Here is a 19,492-nt window from a genome sequence, read left to right as displayed (position 1 = left end):
CATTAACCACCAGAATCTTTGGCAACTTTCCTTCAGACACAAGTATATAGTCATGTGAAAAAGTTAGGACACCCTTTGAAAGCCTGTGTATTTGTGTAATATTTTTGGATATATAGATATTTAATCTCAATTTTAACAATACTGAGAGATTATAGGAATATAACTAAACAATTAAAACTGAAGAAAAGACTTCTCAAGATCTTCTCCAAATGTAATTCTACAAAAATGCATATTCTAACTGAGGAAAAAGTTAAAACACCCCCACATCTATTCCCACTTAAAATGGCTCAACTCACACACAGGTGTATCACACCAGGTTCACATGATTAGAAGATCGTTACTCAGCATTGTGAATGAGGCTTGCCCTATTTAAACCTCAAACATTTAGTTTGATGTGCTCCTGACTGTTGAAGTGAAAGTTAGCACCATGATGAGAGCAAAAGAGCTGTCTGAGGCCTTCAGAAAGAAAATTGTACCAGCTTATGAGCCTGGTAAAGGATTTAAAAAGATCCCAAAAGATTTTGAAATCAGCCATTTCACTGTCCGGAAAAGAGTCAACAAGTGGAGGGCTTTCAAAACAACTGCCAACATGCCCAGGTCTGGTTGTCCACGCAAGTTCACCCCAAGAGTAGACCGCAAGTTGCTAAAAGAGGTCTCCAAACACTCTAACATGTCATCACGGGACCTACAGCAGGCTCTGGCTACTGTTGATGTGAAAGTGTATGCCTCTACAATCAGAAAGAGACTGTACAAGTTTAACTTGCATGGGAGGTGTGCAAGGAGGAAACCTTTGTTCTCTAAGAGAAACATCAAGGCCAGACTGAAGTTTGCCAGAGAGAATGTAGACAAAGACCAGAACTTCTGAAATAATGAATTGAATTATTTGGACACCAGAACAAAGGACATGTTTGGCGTAAACCAAATGCAGCATTCCAGGAAAAGAACCTCATACCAACTGTGAAGTATGGAGGTGGAAGTGTCATTACATGGGGCTGCTTTGCTGCAGCATGACCTGGACAGCTCACAATCATAGAGTCCACCATGAATTCTACTGTGTATCAGAGGGTGCTTGAGGATCATATGAGACCATCTGTACAAAAATTAAAGCTGAAGCGGAACTAGACCCTGCAACACGACAATGACCCAAAACATACCAGTAAATCCACCAAGGACTGGCTGAAAACTAAGAAATGGAGAGTCCTGGAATGGCCGAGTCAAAGCCTAGATCTTAGTCCCATTGAGATGCTGTGGGGTGACTTAAAAGGGGCTGTACATGCAAGAAACCCCTCAAACATCTCACAGCTGAAAGAATTCTGCATTGAGGGGTGGGGCAAACTTTCTTCAGACCGATCTCAGAGACTGGTAGATGGCTACAAGAAGCGTCTCATTGCAGTTATTTCAGCCAAAGGGAGTAACACTAGCTATTAGAGGGTAAGGTGTCCTAACTTTTTCCTCAGTTAGAATATGCATTTTTGTAAAATTACATTTAGAGATGATCTTGGAAAGTCTTTTCTTCAGTTTTAATTGTTTAGTTATATTCCTATAATCTCTCAGTATTGTTGAACTTGTGATTAAATATCTATATATCCAAAAATGTTACACAAATACACAGGCTTTCACAGGGTGTCCTAACTTTTTCACATGACTGTATGCCTATAGTAGAACATGTTCCGTTTCTTACTTACCCACCAGAATATTTGTCAACCTTTCTTCAGACACAAGTAAATGCCTATAGGAATCAAAAAAATTTTGTTCTTGCATAGTTAGCAACTTATCAATGTTGAATGGTTACAAAAATTGCATGTAAAATAATTTCCTATACTTCAATATCGCTTTATTCCTCACCACGCTGTTGTCAGTGTTTTAATCAAAGTTTATAATTGTCATCTCTTTACTCAACAGCAAGCATTCTTCTTGATGACGAGAATCCCACTTGAAATAAAAATGTATTTCAGAACGGCTGGTATGGGTATTAACACTTTTTCTGATAAGCAGAGAACAACGTTTCGACCTTCCTAGGTCATCTTCAGGCTAAGAAAGAGAGAGTGTTTGAATGTGACCGTTGGCGAACACATGTCTTAGGAACGAGAGTATAAACGGGTAACAAATTGTAGGGGGCGTTGCAGATGGATGTTAGGTTATTAATTAGTACAAGTGTAAAGGTATTCCTTTGTATTGGTTTAATTTTGGTTTTCGCTGCTGTATAAGTAGGGCTTCTTTGATTTTGCGTTTGTTTATAATTGTTTCCCTACTCAAAGAACACAAAAAACACCACACGTTTTTGAACACTGCAAATTAAATAAACAACAAGCATTCTTAATCTTCGCTTACAAAACTATCTGAACAAAGAAAACAAGTTTCTGCGGTGGATTTATATACAACATGATTTTAGAAATAACATTTATTTTCAACAAACACCACACAGAATTTATCACTACCTGGATAAATTTCGTTCGTTTGTTGTTAAGCAAAATGTTGTAAAATGGGCGGTCTGTACTGTATCCAACACAAGTATCAAAACTCTGCTTTTAGGGTTATAAATCATACTCTCGGTGCCACCTGGTATCATTTTTAAATAAATATTATAAAAAAAAACATAAAAGGTTTCTTTGAATCTTACATAATAAAAAATCATTATTTGACAAACCTAAATTTGTGATATTGAACGCATAATAATTCTGACAGACTTTTTTTAAATCAGCGATTCTTTTGACTATCAACTTAATAAATCGACATCATTATGACATCAAAAGTAGTTGAAAATAGTTATACCTCTGTTCTTCGCTACCGTATATTATTTCCGATGACAATGAACGATGTATACCTGATAGTTCTGACCACCATTCTTGTGTACATATGTATAATATATTAGCCCAAATTACTCAGTGCAATCAAGCACTGTGTATATTGCTTATGTCATCGTTTTCTGGTGACATAACTGCGTTATCAATCTTAACAGATATTAAGCTATTTGATAAACACACTGGTTTTATTCCTTGTTTGAGCAGGTCCCATCCCTGCTGATTTGACAGAATATTATGCAATTAAATGGACGAGCATACACGTACAGTTCCTGCCTGTCTTTGTCACTCGCTTCAATAACAGGAAGCTGTTCCAACAGCATGAACGTAGAAGACGGAGGTAATCTGATTGACAGTTTGTCTTAATCAACTAATTAGCAACCGGCAAACTCGTTAATTACTACTATAGACCCTGACTGTTGTTCCTTCAACCGCAACGAGAGTTTTAATGGATGGAACTTTCGTCCGAGAATATTGTAGCAGCGTATCCGTCCCTTAACACTTGATAAACAACACCTTTGTATTGTGTTCTCTGTCTAAGGCTACACGACAATTTCCCTTGATTGTTCAAGTAACCTAAACAGATTAGATTAATTCATCATCTCATAAACTAGCAATCACAACAGACTATAATGGCAGATATATATGTTAGTGTAAACTTTGTTTAGTTCGAACCTGTCTTCGTTTGCATGAAGAATTACGTTTCCAGCTAATCCATAGGTCAATGGCTACTTTGATAAATCTGAATGATGGGTCTCTTGGGGCAACTTTACATTATATTACCAAGTTAATCTTTAACTACAATTCACATTTAGCGAGTAACATCTTAAATTAGGAGAGACGATTCTAAGTTATTTGTTCTTATAATAGCGACGATTTCCCAAGACTTGATCGAAATTAACGACAGAAACGACTCACAATTTCTTGAGTTTTTAGTTGCAACAATTTTTCAGGAATTGATCACAATTAAAAAAGAAATAATTAACAATATTGTTTATACGATGTTTGAATTAAGTTATCCAGGAAACTAATGAAAGGTAGAATTTACCGAAACTAGTGTAACCATGGGCGTCGCCAGTATTTCTTCAAGGGAGATCATTTCTGAAATAAATAACATTTTCAGGCTTAAATAAACCTAAGTGAGTCAGTAGCAGGTCAGTACATGATCCATGGAAAGATTTATGTCAGATTGAAGAAACACATTATTAAACGAAAGAGGTTATGAATATAAAATTATTACGCCACGTTTAGCAGTTTTTGCAGCACGAGATTTAATTATCCGTGATCATCAAAATGCAGTTGAGGTTCCAAACGGGAGTTGTTCGCACTCGACAACCTCCCCTTGTGGCGTCCATGGTAACTAGGCTCTGTAGAATGAAAATTACGAATACGTATTAAGCAATGATATCAAGTATTATTTTAATCTAACGTTCCAGCTTTCAATTTTTTTTATTTCTTTTTGACAATCCACGCCACAGAACCAGAAATTCAATACGAGGTTTCATCACACTGTATGAAAACGATGTTTAAGGTTGCGCGAGGTTCTATTTCCTCCACTTATGATGGTGCTCAGTCGGATAGCCAAAATTACACTATTGCCCAACATAACAATTTTTACAGTCGTCAGCTTTTGAGAAGTCCATCTTAAACCGCATATTCTGACCAACTTTGCACGTAATAAGTAGTCATCAATTTCCGAAACGGCGTTTAAGCAGGCCAAAGGCACAATTTTCAATAGAGCTGCATCAGGTAGCTTGGCAGGTACAGTCATATAGATTCACTATGGTTTCAGTTTCTTTGTTTTCCTCTATCATCCTTCCTGTGCAAACAACCGTTGCGATTGTCAGCTTACGTACTTTTAGATGGTAAGCCTTCGTCAACTTCAAATAATTTTTTATTACCTTGTTATTAGATTACGAGTTAATAACCCGATCCTCATCGTGATTGTTCTCTGGGTTGGAGAGCTCTTTTCAATAGTTATAACTTTCACTTCGGAGGTTACGATTTCTTAAACGATCTTTTGTGCGAATTTCTCTGTTTCTATGGAGAACCTTAAAGTATCTTTTGAAACGTTGTGTCCTGTCCTTTGACATTACCTGTTTTATGCATACGAATATTCTTATTCATAAAGGGTTATGGCATTTTCTTCCAGCCCATAATATAACAATAGTATCGTTGCATTACCGGACGGTGAAGAATTCATCGTCAATAAAATTTACACGTGCTAAACATTCCACCCCCAACACCACGACTTGTATTTATAATACACATCAATGTATTAACATATATAACCATTTTCTATAAAGTGTAATTAGCCCTCTGTATATCTTTGCTTTTCTTAAAAGTACCAGTATTTTTTATTGAAAAAGTCATGCTTTAGAAAACGGTTACTTTTTATCAAATAATACAATATTTAAAAATTATAACTATAGAACAGTTGAATATTTAAGAATTATTACTATATAAACTGTTAAATTATCACTGTATGAACTGTTAAGTATTTCTTTTTCTAAATATTGATGAATATTCTTGCATCAAGGAACGTCTTTACTGCACTATATATCATGTTATGGAACTCCATTGAGAAGTTCATGCTAATGGATATGCGACAATTTTTAACAACTATTAAGTAAGACAACTGAACGAAACTCAATTATATATCAAACTACTTGATCAAATTTGGCACGCTCTCCGATTTAAATCTGTACAAGCTATTGTTTTAAGTTCTTGTGTGGTCAAGTACACGAGTACACACACACACAGCAAATATACAGAAATTACAACATGAACGTACATAAAAGTGGGATAAAATTCTCTTAAGCCTCTCGTCTAAAATGAGGTTCGATGTGTCGGAAATCAGAAAAGAAGAAGGCGACAAACGGTGAAGTACAAGACACTACATATTTGTACGAACCTGGCTCGCGCAAATCTATTAAAGAGGGCACTTTTGGTTGGGTGCTCCACTGTTACGGTGACCTCAGGGCGACAGTCAATATGCAATCTAGCAAAGTGTGTCCGAACTTTAGGTGTGTCGGCATTCCTTTTCAGATCTATGCATATGCATGTTTCTGTTTCAAGTAGACTCTTATAAGCCTTTGACTTTGCTTTTATCCAACAGCAACTAGTTGTGTCGTCAGTTGGTGTTAGATCCAACAGCACCACTTAACTGGAAACTTAGAGAACGTTTGTTATTACCTCTCAACTCCGACAAGTTTCACAAAAGTTAGAATAGCACGCATACGCTATTATGTATATGTAATTCCACAATCAAGAGAGCACGTTTTGTACTTACAAAGAAAAATATAGTTCCTTTAAACAGTTTCCTGACATAAAGGGATACAATAATATCATCTTATATAACTAATAAAAAGTTAAAAACAAGGAGGTTTTGGCAGCCCAGGGACAGCTTACAAAAGTTCTTTGAAAACGTTCACCGATTACCATTATTATTCTGTGACTTTGATTATTTTCGAAATATTTTCTAAGTATGGAAAATGTTAATCGATTAGCAAGTAGCCTTTAACGACATGTTCTTTAAGTATTATACACAACCAGATTCAAAAGTGACGCAACAAATACTGTGGTTCATAAAATTCTAGAAGAATTCGATGGCATGTTCCCGAAACACTGCATAGCGAGACTTTAAAAATTATACAACAATATATTAACGGTTTGGAGGGTGTATACATGGCACACTCGGCGGCAGGTTTCTGAATTACAGCACAACTATAAATTCAAAGGTGATGCAGCAAAATGTAAATAGTTCAGTGAGCGCTGTAGAAGGTTTCGCTGATATGTTTCTTGACGCAACAACCAGTTTCAAAAGTGATGAGGCAAAAGGCCAAATGTCGAACCATCCATCTTGGGACCGATTATTTGTCTCTTTTACCAGTTAGGTGGATATACGTATATATGTTTATACATTTCGAACTATATAAATTGAAAGTAACAAATTCTAATGTACCGGCGTTTACAAAAATATACTTTTCAGTATTAGCACTGCAGGACCTTTTTATATATATAGTACTTATTTGACATGTATTAGTGAAAGACATTTTTATGAGATTCATCTAATACGTTAACAATAACGATAACAACACTTATACTGAACATTTGATAACTGATGTTTGGCTGTGTTTTTTTCCTTTAAGGTATTTGATGTTTTATGATTCAAACATTCATCCACTCGCTATCTCAGACAGCCCAAGTGGTCTAGTACCAAAATCAATAAACTAACATCCAGCTAACCAAGTGATGACCATAATGACGTGTTACAAGACAAATGTTCTTTTCATACAACAAAACTTTCGCTTCTAGTTCTCCTTTTATCAGCCTTTTCTTGTATTTAAGTGTCTAAATGTGGATAACCTTGATTTCCCGCTTCTAGGGATCTTGAAAGAATATGTTCTTAAACCTCGTCGAGTGTAAGTAGAACAAACGAAATACTTGTTATTTATTCTAGCATGATTGATAGATACAGAGTTCTTGTATGTACCAAAGTGCTCTCTCTTTAGAAAAATGTTTTTGGAGATGGAGTGGGACGGAGGGCTCTTCAATTATTATTTCTGGATGTTGGTATGTATAGGTTTCCGTTCTTCTGAAAGGCTTTTTTAAATCTTATTCACATTATAAACAATTACACCACTCGAATAATTTTAACTCAACAAGTATACTGCTAAAAGATTACTTCCAGTGTGTGTTATAATCGCTAGTTTGTGTCCTGTCCTTCAGTTTATAATTTTCTGTCACTGATGGACAGTCTCCCATCAGGGGCAGTTTTTAACCATTAACCCTCAGAATTCTTAAGCACATTTTCTGACCTATTTATACATCAATTGTTTTATATATATATATATATATGACTGGTAATCATAAATATTTCTTTTACCATATAACTCTACAGATATAATTTTCCGTATCCGCATAAAAACCATAACAAACATTGTTTTAACTATAGTGTTGGAATATCTCTCACATTCATAACAAACATTGTTTTAACCATAGTGTTGGAATATCTCTCACATTCAATAACAGTTCAGAAATTAAAAGTGAGAATTCTTTGTCGCATTTACAAATACAGAACTCTCCCAAAGGAAGGTTTAGTTTTACATATAAATATTGATAACCAATTTATTACCTATAAGATGACCTGATCGTTAAGGCACTCGACTCGCAATCTGCGGGTCAAGGGATCAAATGCTGTCACCGATCGTTTTCGCCACTTCAACCTAAGAGGCACTGTAATGTAATAGTCAATCCCACTATTTGTTGGTATAATGTAATCCAAAATGTAGCGAACTAGATGGCAACTAGTTATCTCTCCTCTATTTTATCAATTAAAAATTATGAATAGCTAGCCTTGATTATCCCTGATAGTAAGGCCCAGCATGGCCAAGCGTGTTAAGGCGTGCTTCTCGTATTTTGTTCTGACCTTGGAACTACTTCTTCAATCATTGATAACACTCATTACTCATTGTGAATTACTTCCCGACAATGAAACTTACATTTCAACAAGCTTCTGTAAGACAGAGGTCAAATATGGATTACATATCTAGATAGGCCCGGCATGGCCAGGTGGTTAAGGAACTCGACTCATAATCCGATGGTCGAGGGTTTGCATCCCCGTCGCGCCAAACATGCTCGCCCTTTCAGCCGTGGGGGCGTTATAATGTGACGGTCAATCCCACTATTCGTTGGTAAAAGAGTAGCCCAAGAGTTGGCGGTGGGTGGTGATGACTTGCTGCCTTCCCTCTAGTCTTACACTGCTAAATTAGGGGCTGCTAGCGTAGATAGCCCTAGTGTAGCTTTGCGCGATATTCAAAACAAACAAACAAACAAATCCCTGATAGTAGCTTTGCAAACTTATCTGAAACTGGTAGACCTGTGGAAATTTGAGAAAGAATATTATCTTTTTCGTGGTGGTCCAAAGTATCAAACACATACCATAGTGCTCTAAAAGGGGATAAAAGGTCTAAATGGTCTAAAAGGGAATATACATCTATATGTATGTATCCATGACAAGAAAGAGTTATTTGAAACTTTTGCGTAAACAACATTCAAATCGAAATCAACAAATTGTCAAGAAAAATAACCGCTGTATTAAAATTTATATAACAGTAAATCATGGCGCGAATGTGTGTTTGTGTGTTAAGCACACACAGCTACACAATTAGCTAGCTATCTGTGTTGTGCCCACCAAGGGTATCAAAACCCGGTTTTTAGCCTCTGTGTGACAACACTGTTTGATAAATTTTACCTTGCTTTAGCGTTTCGATATGTATCTTTTCATCCATATTTGTAAACGTTAAAGGTGAATACAAAGAATGTTTTAAGTTTATTAGCCTAGAATACGTTAAGATTAACATGTATAGTAACAATGCGAAAATCTCAACCGCTAGACTTAACCGTAAAGGAAGAACACAGAAATGGTGAGAATAGTTTTGAAGTTTACAGAAAGAACTGACTTAAAAAAAAAAAAAAGAAACGTGTGGTCTAAAATAGCTCTAGCAAAAACATGCAATCTCTAACAGCTCATGGCGACAATTAATCAAGTAGGTAAAATGCGTAAGACGGTGTTAAGTGACGTAATTTCGCAGCGGTCTGATACAACCGACTACAACCATGACATTAAGGGTGCCATCTGGTGAGGTTTTGTGATGAAGCATCAAGTTATAATTTATTCATTCTTTTCAAGTCATGTAAACTAGAAGGGGTAGCACATACAGAAAACTAATATAATATAAATTTATTATATACAAATAATTAATAAGTCTTCTATATACATATACAAAACATGCATATGCTTCAGTAAGTGTTATTTCGTAGTCAGAGAAAGCAACAAAAAATACGAATAATATAATAACGTAAAAGTAGTTACTGGTATTACGTTCTGTAGCATTAATGGCGACGTTTGAAATAATATTTATATTTTTAGTAAATTAATAATAACGGCATGACAAATCATCGGTGGCTCAGCGGTGAACTGGAGGGCTCATAGCGCTACAATTATATGTTCTATCCTTACGGTGTCCACAACTCAAATGGCCCTTTACATAGCTTCACACTCACGACAGAAATAAACAAAATGTGTCACGGTATACACATGAATAAACAATTTAAAAAAACAACAGCTTACAGTTTCAGTACCAAACGTGAAATTCTAGTCCTCGAACAAAATAGAAGAAACAAATTACCTATGTGGTTGAGAAACATTATCAAAAGCTGATTTCTTTCTTTTTATTAATATGGTGTTAATTCAAGCGTACTAATTTCCTCAAGCATACTTTCTTAATTTTAGAATTTTAACGCACTTTATATGGTCTCTGTAATGAAGGTCTGGTGGTCAGGGGCGATCTACTCACAACCTACAACCTAAGGGTAATGGATTCGAGTCCCATTTCAGAACATGCCTGCTCTTTCAGCATTAGGACTTTAATAACGTAATGGTTAAACCAACTCTTCGTTTGTAACGAGTAGCACAAGAACTGGCGGTGGTTCGTGTTGATTAGCTCTCTCCTCTCCGATGTACCCTTCAGAATTAGGGACGGCTAATGTAAATAATCTAATGATATCACTCAGAATGAGGGACAGCTAGAGTAGATAATCCAATGATAATGCCATTCGGAATTAGGAACAGCTATCGTAGATAATCCAAAGAAAATACTCTTCAGGATTAGGGACAACTAACGTAGATAATCCAATGATAATACTCTTCAGAATTAGTGACGGATTAGATAATCTATTGATAATACTCTTCAAAACTGTTGTTTATTTGTAGAATTTCGAAATCAAAATCGTCAGCTTAAACTGCTCCAGGCAAAAAAACACACACACACAAATGAAAAAACAATTCCGGTATTATAACATGTACAAAAAAGGCCAGCGCCATTAGCTCAAATTTCTATTTTCTAGTTTATTTTTATTTCAAGGTAAAATATTTGAAGTTATAGCAATACCACGCAGTTTTGCAAGATCAGCGACTAGTTTAGAGTTTACCAAAGTTAAACTAGATTTCAGGTAGGGGCAGTAATTGTTAAAACCTCGTCTTAATAGGGTCAATGTTGTGTCCACAACTTATCACTTCACACACTTATAATGTACTATATAATACCTGCTGATAATTTTCTATAGAAAAAACTAGTGATAATCTGTTACGGAGTAACTAATGATAATTTTCTACAGAATAACGACTGATCGTCTACTATGGAGTAACTAATAATAATTTTCTATATAACAACTACTGACCGTCTACTATGGAGTAACTGATGATAATTTTCTGCATAACAACCACTGATCGTTTACTATAGAGTAATTAATGATAATTTTCTGTATAACAGCTACTGATAGTCTACTATAGAATAACTAATGATAATTTTCTATAGAACAACTGCTGATAAATTTCACTTCCCTGTCACACTATGGTCTTGTCATATTACAATATATAACAAACTGTATGACAAACGTCTTCAACTGAGAGTAATAACTCGTGATGTTCCGTAAAACTGGGTGAATGTGTTTGTGTTTTCTTATAGCAAAGCCACAACGGGCTATCTACTGAGCCCACCGAGGGCACTCGAACCCCTGATTTTAACGTTGTAAATCCGTAGACTTACCTCTGTACTAGAGGGGGGGGGAATTGGGTAAGAAAAATATCTGAAATTCATTTATTTCTCATCACAATCGACTATACGTCTCTGTGTGTTATTTGATTTATTGTACGTCCATTAATAGAATAATTAGTATGAGAGACAAAAGTGATCAGTTGTTGTGTTCTGGTGGTCACATTCTGTATCCTTTTTTTTTTATATTTTAAGCATTTCATTGAAAGTACAAAAAGCTAGCAAAATGCCAGTCACGGTAGTACAATGTATAACATCAGACATTTCTAGGACTGGAAAGAACAAAACAACTAAGGTCTTCAAATAGTTAACATACTACTCTTTTATCCCTTTAAGAATGGGATCATCCGGTTTTAAGGCTTAGTGTACAATGCGGTGACATATGCACAAACCTATTCAGATGTCAAGGTCCATAGTGAACCCATGCCCTCAAGGACTACATAGTCCGTTTACAAATCAAGTTTCAGTACAGAACAGATTGAGAACTGATAAAAACGTTGGAGATATGGGAAGGGGGGAAAGTAGGGGTTATCTTTATCCTTCTCTTTAAGTGCGGTAAAAACATTGATATGGTCTACTTTATAAAAAATACTCGCTGTTTTACACGAATCTCCGAGTATAAAGAAAGCGAAAACATGCTTCGTTAATACTTGAAAGGCTTCCACATGTATAAGTACCAATAAATATATATTTTAAAAATTCAGAGATTTCGCTTTTCTTTAATAAACCTTTCCAAGTATGGCATCAAACATAGCCAACACAGACCACGAAACAACTTCGAAAAACAAAAATAAACTAGGAACGCTTTCCTCTTATAAGATAATAATTAACGAAAGGGATTATTCTTATACTAAAGATAAACAGACTGATAAACAGATAGACAAGTAGATATATGGAACAACAAATTGGCCAATGGCACGAATATCTTTAATTTCATTGTATATGACGTATAATATTAACAATACAACTTGGGACAAAATGTAGTACAACGCACTTATTGGTTAAAAGATCAGAAGTTCATAGGTTATCAGTATGTCTCTTCCGCATAGAAAAGGTAATTTATCAACAGTTATGATAAAAATTTCAACAAAACACAAGCAAGTAATAGAAGCAATGTACTGAACAAAGTTTTATTTTTCTTGAAATGTAAATAGGGATTTTTCTAACCAACGACAAAAAAAATATTTCGACATTGGAAGGGAACAGTTTATAGACATATAAAAGTAGTATATTTCAGTTGAACTGTGGGATTTTCATGAAAGTTAAAAATTGTTGTTGTTTTTTTTTTATTTCGCGCAAAGCTACACGAGCGCTATCTGCCCTAGCCATCCCTAATTTAGCAGTGTAAGACCAGAAGGAAGGCAGCTAGTCATCAACACCCATCGCCAACTCGTGGGCTACTCTTTTACCAACGAAAAGTAGAGTGACCGTCACATTATAACGCCTCCATGGATGAAATGTCGAGCATGTTTCGTGTGACGGGGATTCGAACCCGCAATCTTCCGATTACGAGTCCAGCGCCTTAACCACCTGGCCATGCCGGACTGGAAAGTTTAAATATAACAACCAAAAGACTTTGAACTTAGCAAACGCTTTTCAATCCTTTTATACACTAACTAAGTATCTTATATCCCACTTATTAATTTATTAACGTATACTTTTAATAATTTAAGATACACTTTTAGGAGAGAGGAACATGACCAAAAACGACATCTTGTAGCGTGGCCTGAATGCATCTAAAGTACTTGAAACTTAACATACATTTCTTAGTTCTCTTTCACATTAATCAAGTAGCTGATATTTTATTTAATAATTTCTTTTTTTTTAGCTGATGCATTTGTTAATTTATTATTTTTGTAATTATATACTCGTTACACATAGAATTAACGCAATCAGAGCAACTTTCTTGTAATGGGTTCATATACAGATTTTTTAAGAACGAGAACTAAAACCTGTAAAAATAAACAATTTTAATGCAAAAATACTAAAATTTAGCCTAAAGTGTTTTTGGTGGATTCTAGATAATAAGTTGTTTCATTTTTGTTTTGAATTCATTCTTTTCACCCTTTATTTTCTTCTAATTGATTAGACAAACCCTAAACAATCGGACACGCCCAGTTTGTAATATTTTACATCTATTCGACATCAATTACAACAGTCTACGAAAATTACTGTTTCCAATACGTGCAATTTAGGTTGATAGACAAGATTTGTGTGGTTATACAGCAGAGTTAACCACTTTTCATTAAGGTCCATAGTGAAATCCACATGAATTTTGTAGATATACATCAGGATTAACCACTTGTCATTCTTCATCCTGAGACTTGTGTAGCTATACACCAGGATTAACCACTTGTCATTCGTCACCGTAAGACGAACAGTATAATAGGATTAACAATTTGTCATTCGTCACCACAAGGCTTGTGTAGCTATACACCAAAATTAACCATTTGTCATTCTATATCCGAAAACTCTCGTGACTATAGACCAGAGTTAACCACTTATCATTTTTCATTCTAAGATTTGTGTAACTGTACACCAGGACTAACTACTCATCATTCGTTATCTCAACACCTGTGTATCCGGATGCACTCAAGAGTAATTACTCTATATTCGTTATTCCAAGAATCGTGTGGCTACACACCAGGGTTAACCACACATCATTTGCCATCCCAAGATTTACATATCCAAACAGCACGGTTATCACTCAGTTTTCCCTACCACACTACTTGTGTAGCTATATACTAAGGTTACGACTCTACATCTGTCATCCTATAATTTGTTTAGCTACACACAAGAGCTGCCACTCTAAAGGCATAGTAGGATGTCTAAAGACTTATACTGTTAGAAATCGGGTTTAGATACTCGTGATGGGTAGAGCACAAATAGCCCTTTCTGAAGCTTTGTGCATAATACCAAAACAAACAAACTACATTTACAAAATTTAAAAAAGCACACATAAAAAATGTATACATTATATATACACAGGACGATTCAGAAGTTCTTTCAGCCGTGGGGACGTTATAATGTGACGGTCAATCTTACTGTTCGTTGGTAAAAGAGTAGCCCAAGAATTGGCGGTGGGTGTTGATGACTAGCTGCTTTCCCTCTAGTCTTAAACCGCGAAATTAGGGACGGCTAGCGCAGATAGCCCTCGTGTAGCTTTGCAAGAAATTCAAAACAAACCAAACCAAAAATAGTTCTAGCACCACCTATAGTTTGATGTTAGTTTTCTCCGTTTTGTTTCCAAATTTCGTATTCATTTCAACACTTCTCTAAGTTCCCATTTTTCTTATGATATCCAGTTATGTCACACCAGCTTGAAGATGAGATAACTTTCATGATTAGACAATAATATTTATACTGATTACCAGTTACTTGGTTATGAGTTTATTTCGTACTTCTTAAATATTACAATGAAACATAAACTAGTAAACAAAGAAAAGCATAAGCATCCCCAATCAGGAGTGTTGATTATCTTTAACACAACATATAAGACCGTACATTCTAATTTGACTGACTACAACCATTTCCGCGTGCAAGCTCAGAACCATTACGCGCCAGACTTCGTCACCTGACCAGAAACCGCAACCCAAAGCCTGTTTCTGTTAGGTCGTCTTTTAGAAATGATTGTCGTTTGTCACGAAGGACTGTGCTCTTGCACGCCATGAAATAGTATTACTCTACGATAGATATTATGGTTTTATAACTTAATCACCCATTTGGTTCTCTTCAGTTTCTTCGGAAAGGTAGCTAAAGCATTATACTAAAGGCATGCAGCCGTGTAATCCGATTTGTTGAGAAATGTTGGTGAGATACCGACGGAACGGGTTAAGAGAGATCTGAGAGTTTGTGTACCAGTGCTGTATGTATATGCGTGTTCGTGACATTTGATTTTCACAGACTTTCACACTGTTTATTTATTTCTTAATAAAACATAATGACTGCATTAAATTTAACACCTAACGCAGCAAGTTCCCACCTTCGATTATTCAGCTGTTCCTTTTAACCTAAGCAAACTCTTTCGATCTGGTTCTTTAAAGTTGTTGATAAAACTGGGTATGGGACAAGAGAGATAAGCCTACTCCCATTTCCATTACAATGACAACATCCATTTTGGTTCCTTAAAGTTGTTGATAAAACTGGGCATGGGACAAGAGGGATAAGCCTACTCCCATTTCCATTACAGTGACAACATCCATTTTGGTTCCTCATTAATTTCGATTTACTATTTTCCCAACTTGAATTAGCCCAAAATAATGGTTTATTATAAACAGATACAATATTATTGAATAAAACAGTTATTAAATGCTTATTTTCACATTATATTTGCTATGTATTTCTCAGGTTTCTGATTCATATGTATGAATACGTTTAAGACTATACAAACATTGTCTATTTTTAATCGAGTTTATTGTTTTTGCTAAAACTCAGAAATGTGCACACTAAGTTTGAAATACAACTTTACACATTCATCCAAAATTTAAATTCTTGAAACGAAACTATAAAATACTTTTTTTAGCTTCGGAATTTTTGGGGTTTTCTTTTTTACACATCAAATCCGCGTATCTTCTGCATGCAAAAAAATTACCAAATTATCTGTTAAAATCAAATTACTTACTCGCTTAAGAAGTTATTATATTAAAGATAAAAGTTTATTTTATGACAGTTTGAAACAAGTGACGTTTGATAACAAGAGAAAATATTAATTCTTCCACCTCGCTATTGCTAACAACTCTTGCAGAATAAGGGACTAGATATAAAAACAACTATCTAACTTAGGAGGTATTTGTACTAGAACACCACCAACTTAGAATAGAAAGTAGTCTAGACTTATCGTCGAACTCTAGTTCTTATAAATAAATCAGCAATATACTAGGGTTTATTTCTAAAATAACACAAAACAGTTTTACTTTGTCAATCTTTCATTTAAGAAACGTGAAGGGTGTACCAAATTGAACACGTAAATTCGGAGTTTCGATGAGAGAGAGTCAAATGTTTACTGTTGAACTACACATAATCTAGACTTCTTTAACTCTTCGTTATAACTGTATATGATGTTAAGCTTCATTCTCGGATATTTATTAAAAGATTGGTTGGTTTGAATTTCGAACAAAGCTACACGAGTGCTATCTACGCTAGCCATCCCTAATTTAGCAGTGTAAGACTAAAAGGAAGGGAGCTAGTCATTAACAACCACCGCCAACTCTTGGGCTACTCTTTTACCGACGAATAGTAGGATTGACCGTACCATTATAATGCTCCCACGTCTGAAAGGGCGAGCATGTTCGGTGCAACGGGGATACGAGCCCGCGACCCTCAGATTACGAGTCGAGTGCCTTAACCACCTGGCCATGCTGGGTTTATTAAAAGAATATATGCCTCATGCAATTTACTTTTTCGTATACTTAACATTAAGAAAGATTCTGAAAACAAAACAAATGGTCACAAAACTAGGTGGAATAAATTCACGGTCACTGACTGTAAAAAAAAAAAAAAGTTCTTTCATTCCATAACTTGATCATTTGACTAATACATCAAACGTTCTATCATCAATATGTTTGATGTTGAGTTTCTGTGTTATCACACGTTTCATTACAGACGGGTTCCCATAACAAAAAACACCTTACCTGGAAGGTCAATAATTTTCTTGTAAACTGTTAAAAAGGCCGCTTCTGCAGCTTTGCTTCTTCTGCACAAACTATCAATTTCACTTTGGAAACTCTTCAGTACTGGCGCTACCACTCTTCTGGTTTCCTGCCCAATGACCAAACAGTAATATATGTATTTATTGTCTGCTTTATTGAGATGATTCAGTAAACAGCACATGCATACCAACTCATCGCAAAATTTCATAAATAACTTTAACAAGAGATGAGTTAAACTATTAACGTCACTTTTTAAAACTGTGGTTTAAATACCATTTAATTTACATATATATAAACACATATAACCATCATGAAGTTCCAAAAACTTAATGCTAGCATAAGCTCTCTTAATAAAAACCTTAAAAATAGTAATCAAGTTACTATTTTCGCATTATAAGAGTATTTCAAACTAATTTTATTATTTTAAAATCAAGCAATGAACTAAGAGGTGAATTTCATGAACAGTTTTTGTTATTTTTAATTGTTGTCAACAAGGGATGATGCATAAACTTTTCATTCTTTTTTGAAATTAATAAAAGTGTCATCTACATATCTGTGTCAGTAGATGGAGTTTTAATTCTTCAGAACATTCATGAAAGCAGACTGGAATGTAAACGGACCAATGTTTAGCGTAACATGTGGTGAGTCTGAAGTTACTTGGTTCTTGTCCCGTTATCACCATATAAATTCATGCTCCGTTATTTAGAATCATGAGTGTTGGTCAGGTCCCACTGTTCGGTCTGACAAACTCACCTCAAAAATCGGCGGTTACTGGTATTGATTAGAAGCCTTACCTCTAACCTTCACTTCAAAATTAGGCACGATTAATGCTGACAGTCGTGAGCCTTTATGCAAAATTCAACAAAAAAAAAGGAAACAAATTGGCCATCTGTCCGATCGAATACTTCACAAACACCTCTAAATTTAAATGGCACACACTGACTAAATAATTTAAAATTAACAAGATGTTTCTAACAAAAGATGGGTTTCCAGTTAATTTAATTGTGTAGAGTTATGAAAGATCAGTTGAGTTAAATTTACGTAAAACAGACATGTCATTATTAAAAATAATATAATTATTGGAAATACTGCCTTTCTTTGTTCAGAAGAAACACATAAGGATATGCAACAAGGTATATCCTCAATTTAAGTTGATGTGTGTAATGAAATGAGTCATGAGAATTAAGGTTATTAATACAGTAGAGGCAGCTAGCTGGAATCGAATATTGATATCAAGGTAAGTTCTAGGTATATTAGATCTATCATGAAATCTTCAGAATAAACAATTAAGGAAAATCTAGCTTTTAGATCAAACTAAGTTTTCGTTTTAAAGAACATGCTTTGAAACACTATGATGAATCTGGTTTTAACAAAGATAAAGATGTAAAGTGAGTCGATGGTAGAAGAAAATATATTAATAAATAGACAAAAACCAGAGTTAAATGAGACAAGTTAGTGCCACTGAATATTGTTTGTTGGTTTAAACCACCCAACCAGGTCAGACGTGGCCTCGCGGTTAGCGAACTGTAAAACGAAGGTTCACAGTTTGTGGTCCGTTTATGCAAAATTGCACTCCGCATTTGGAGCCAATGGTTTGCTGTAAAAATGGTGGTTAAAATTCTGCCTAACATGCTTGTCCTTTCAGCCGTGGAGGCATTATGATAACGATCAATCGCATTATTCATTGGTAAAAGAGTAGCCCAAGAGTTGGCGGTGGGTGGTGATGACTAGCTGCCTTCCCTCTAGTCTTACACTGCTAAATTAGGGACGGCTAGCACAGACAGCCATCGTGTAGCTTTGAATGAAATTCAAAATAAACAAACAAACCCTCTAATATGTCAGCTGGATATTGGAGGCAGTCGCACAGACAGGCCTTAAGTAGCTTTGTGCGAATATCTTAAAAAAAAACAATCAGTTCATTCTTCTACGTAGGTATGTATTTAAATATTCCATACATGGTTTGACATGTTTACGACAAACATCGTTGTCAATTCTTTCTTGTTTGGTAAATTTTGATCGTTTGAAAGTCTCTTAGGAGTGTAGTTACAGTATCTGTTTCTTTGTCTGAAATTAAGCACAAAGCTACATATAGGACGATCCATACTCTGCCCACAACTGGTATCGAAACACGGTTTCTAGCGGTGTGAGTCCGCAGGCATACCGCTGTGCCACAGGGGGAAGAGGGCATAGTAGCGATAGTAGTTAACAAGAGCAGGTTTTTGTCGCAAATAATTTAGAAATTTAATATGCCTGTATCTAACTTTTCACCTTATATATCTACACATGTTTAACTATCTCATAACCACGGGTGATATTGAAATATACTATTCAATTACGGTCGAAAATATCGCCTATAGCGAACCCATCTGAAGATTCATTGTATTCTAATCACTTTAAGTCTTAGCTTTTCTTATTAATTTATACG

General features: G+C 35.3%; 1 protein-coding gene across 5 annotated transcripts in view; it reads right to left on the bottom strand.

Annotated features, from left to right (window-relative positions):
- Window positions 1–19,492, bottom strand: part of LOC143239480 (homeobox protein cut-like) — a 383,408-nt gene that overhangs the window by 219,485 nt on the left and 144,431 nt on the right. For all 5 annotated transcript variants that reach the window (XM_076480566.1, XM_076480567.1, XM_076480568.1 and 2 more), the window contains one exon: window positions 17,050–17,176. In XM_076480566.1, coding sequence (XP_076336681.1) covers window positions 17,050–17,176 — 127 coding nt within the window. The remainder of the gene's footprint in view (window positions 1–17,049; window positions 17,177–19,492) is intronic.

Source organism: Tachypleus tridentatus, chromosome 13 (assembly GCF_004210375.1).
Source record: "Tachypleus tridentatus isolate NWPU-2018 chromosome 13, ASM421037v1, whole genome shotgun sequence".
Classification (NCBI taxonomy): domain Eukaryota; kingdom Metazoa; phylum Arthropoda; class Merostomata; order Xiphosura; family Limulidae; genus Tachypleus; species Tachypleus tridentatus.
Note: the sequence above shows the minus strand (reverse complement) of the source record. Positions and strands in the feature narration are given on the sequence as shown.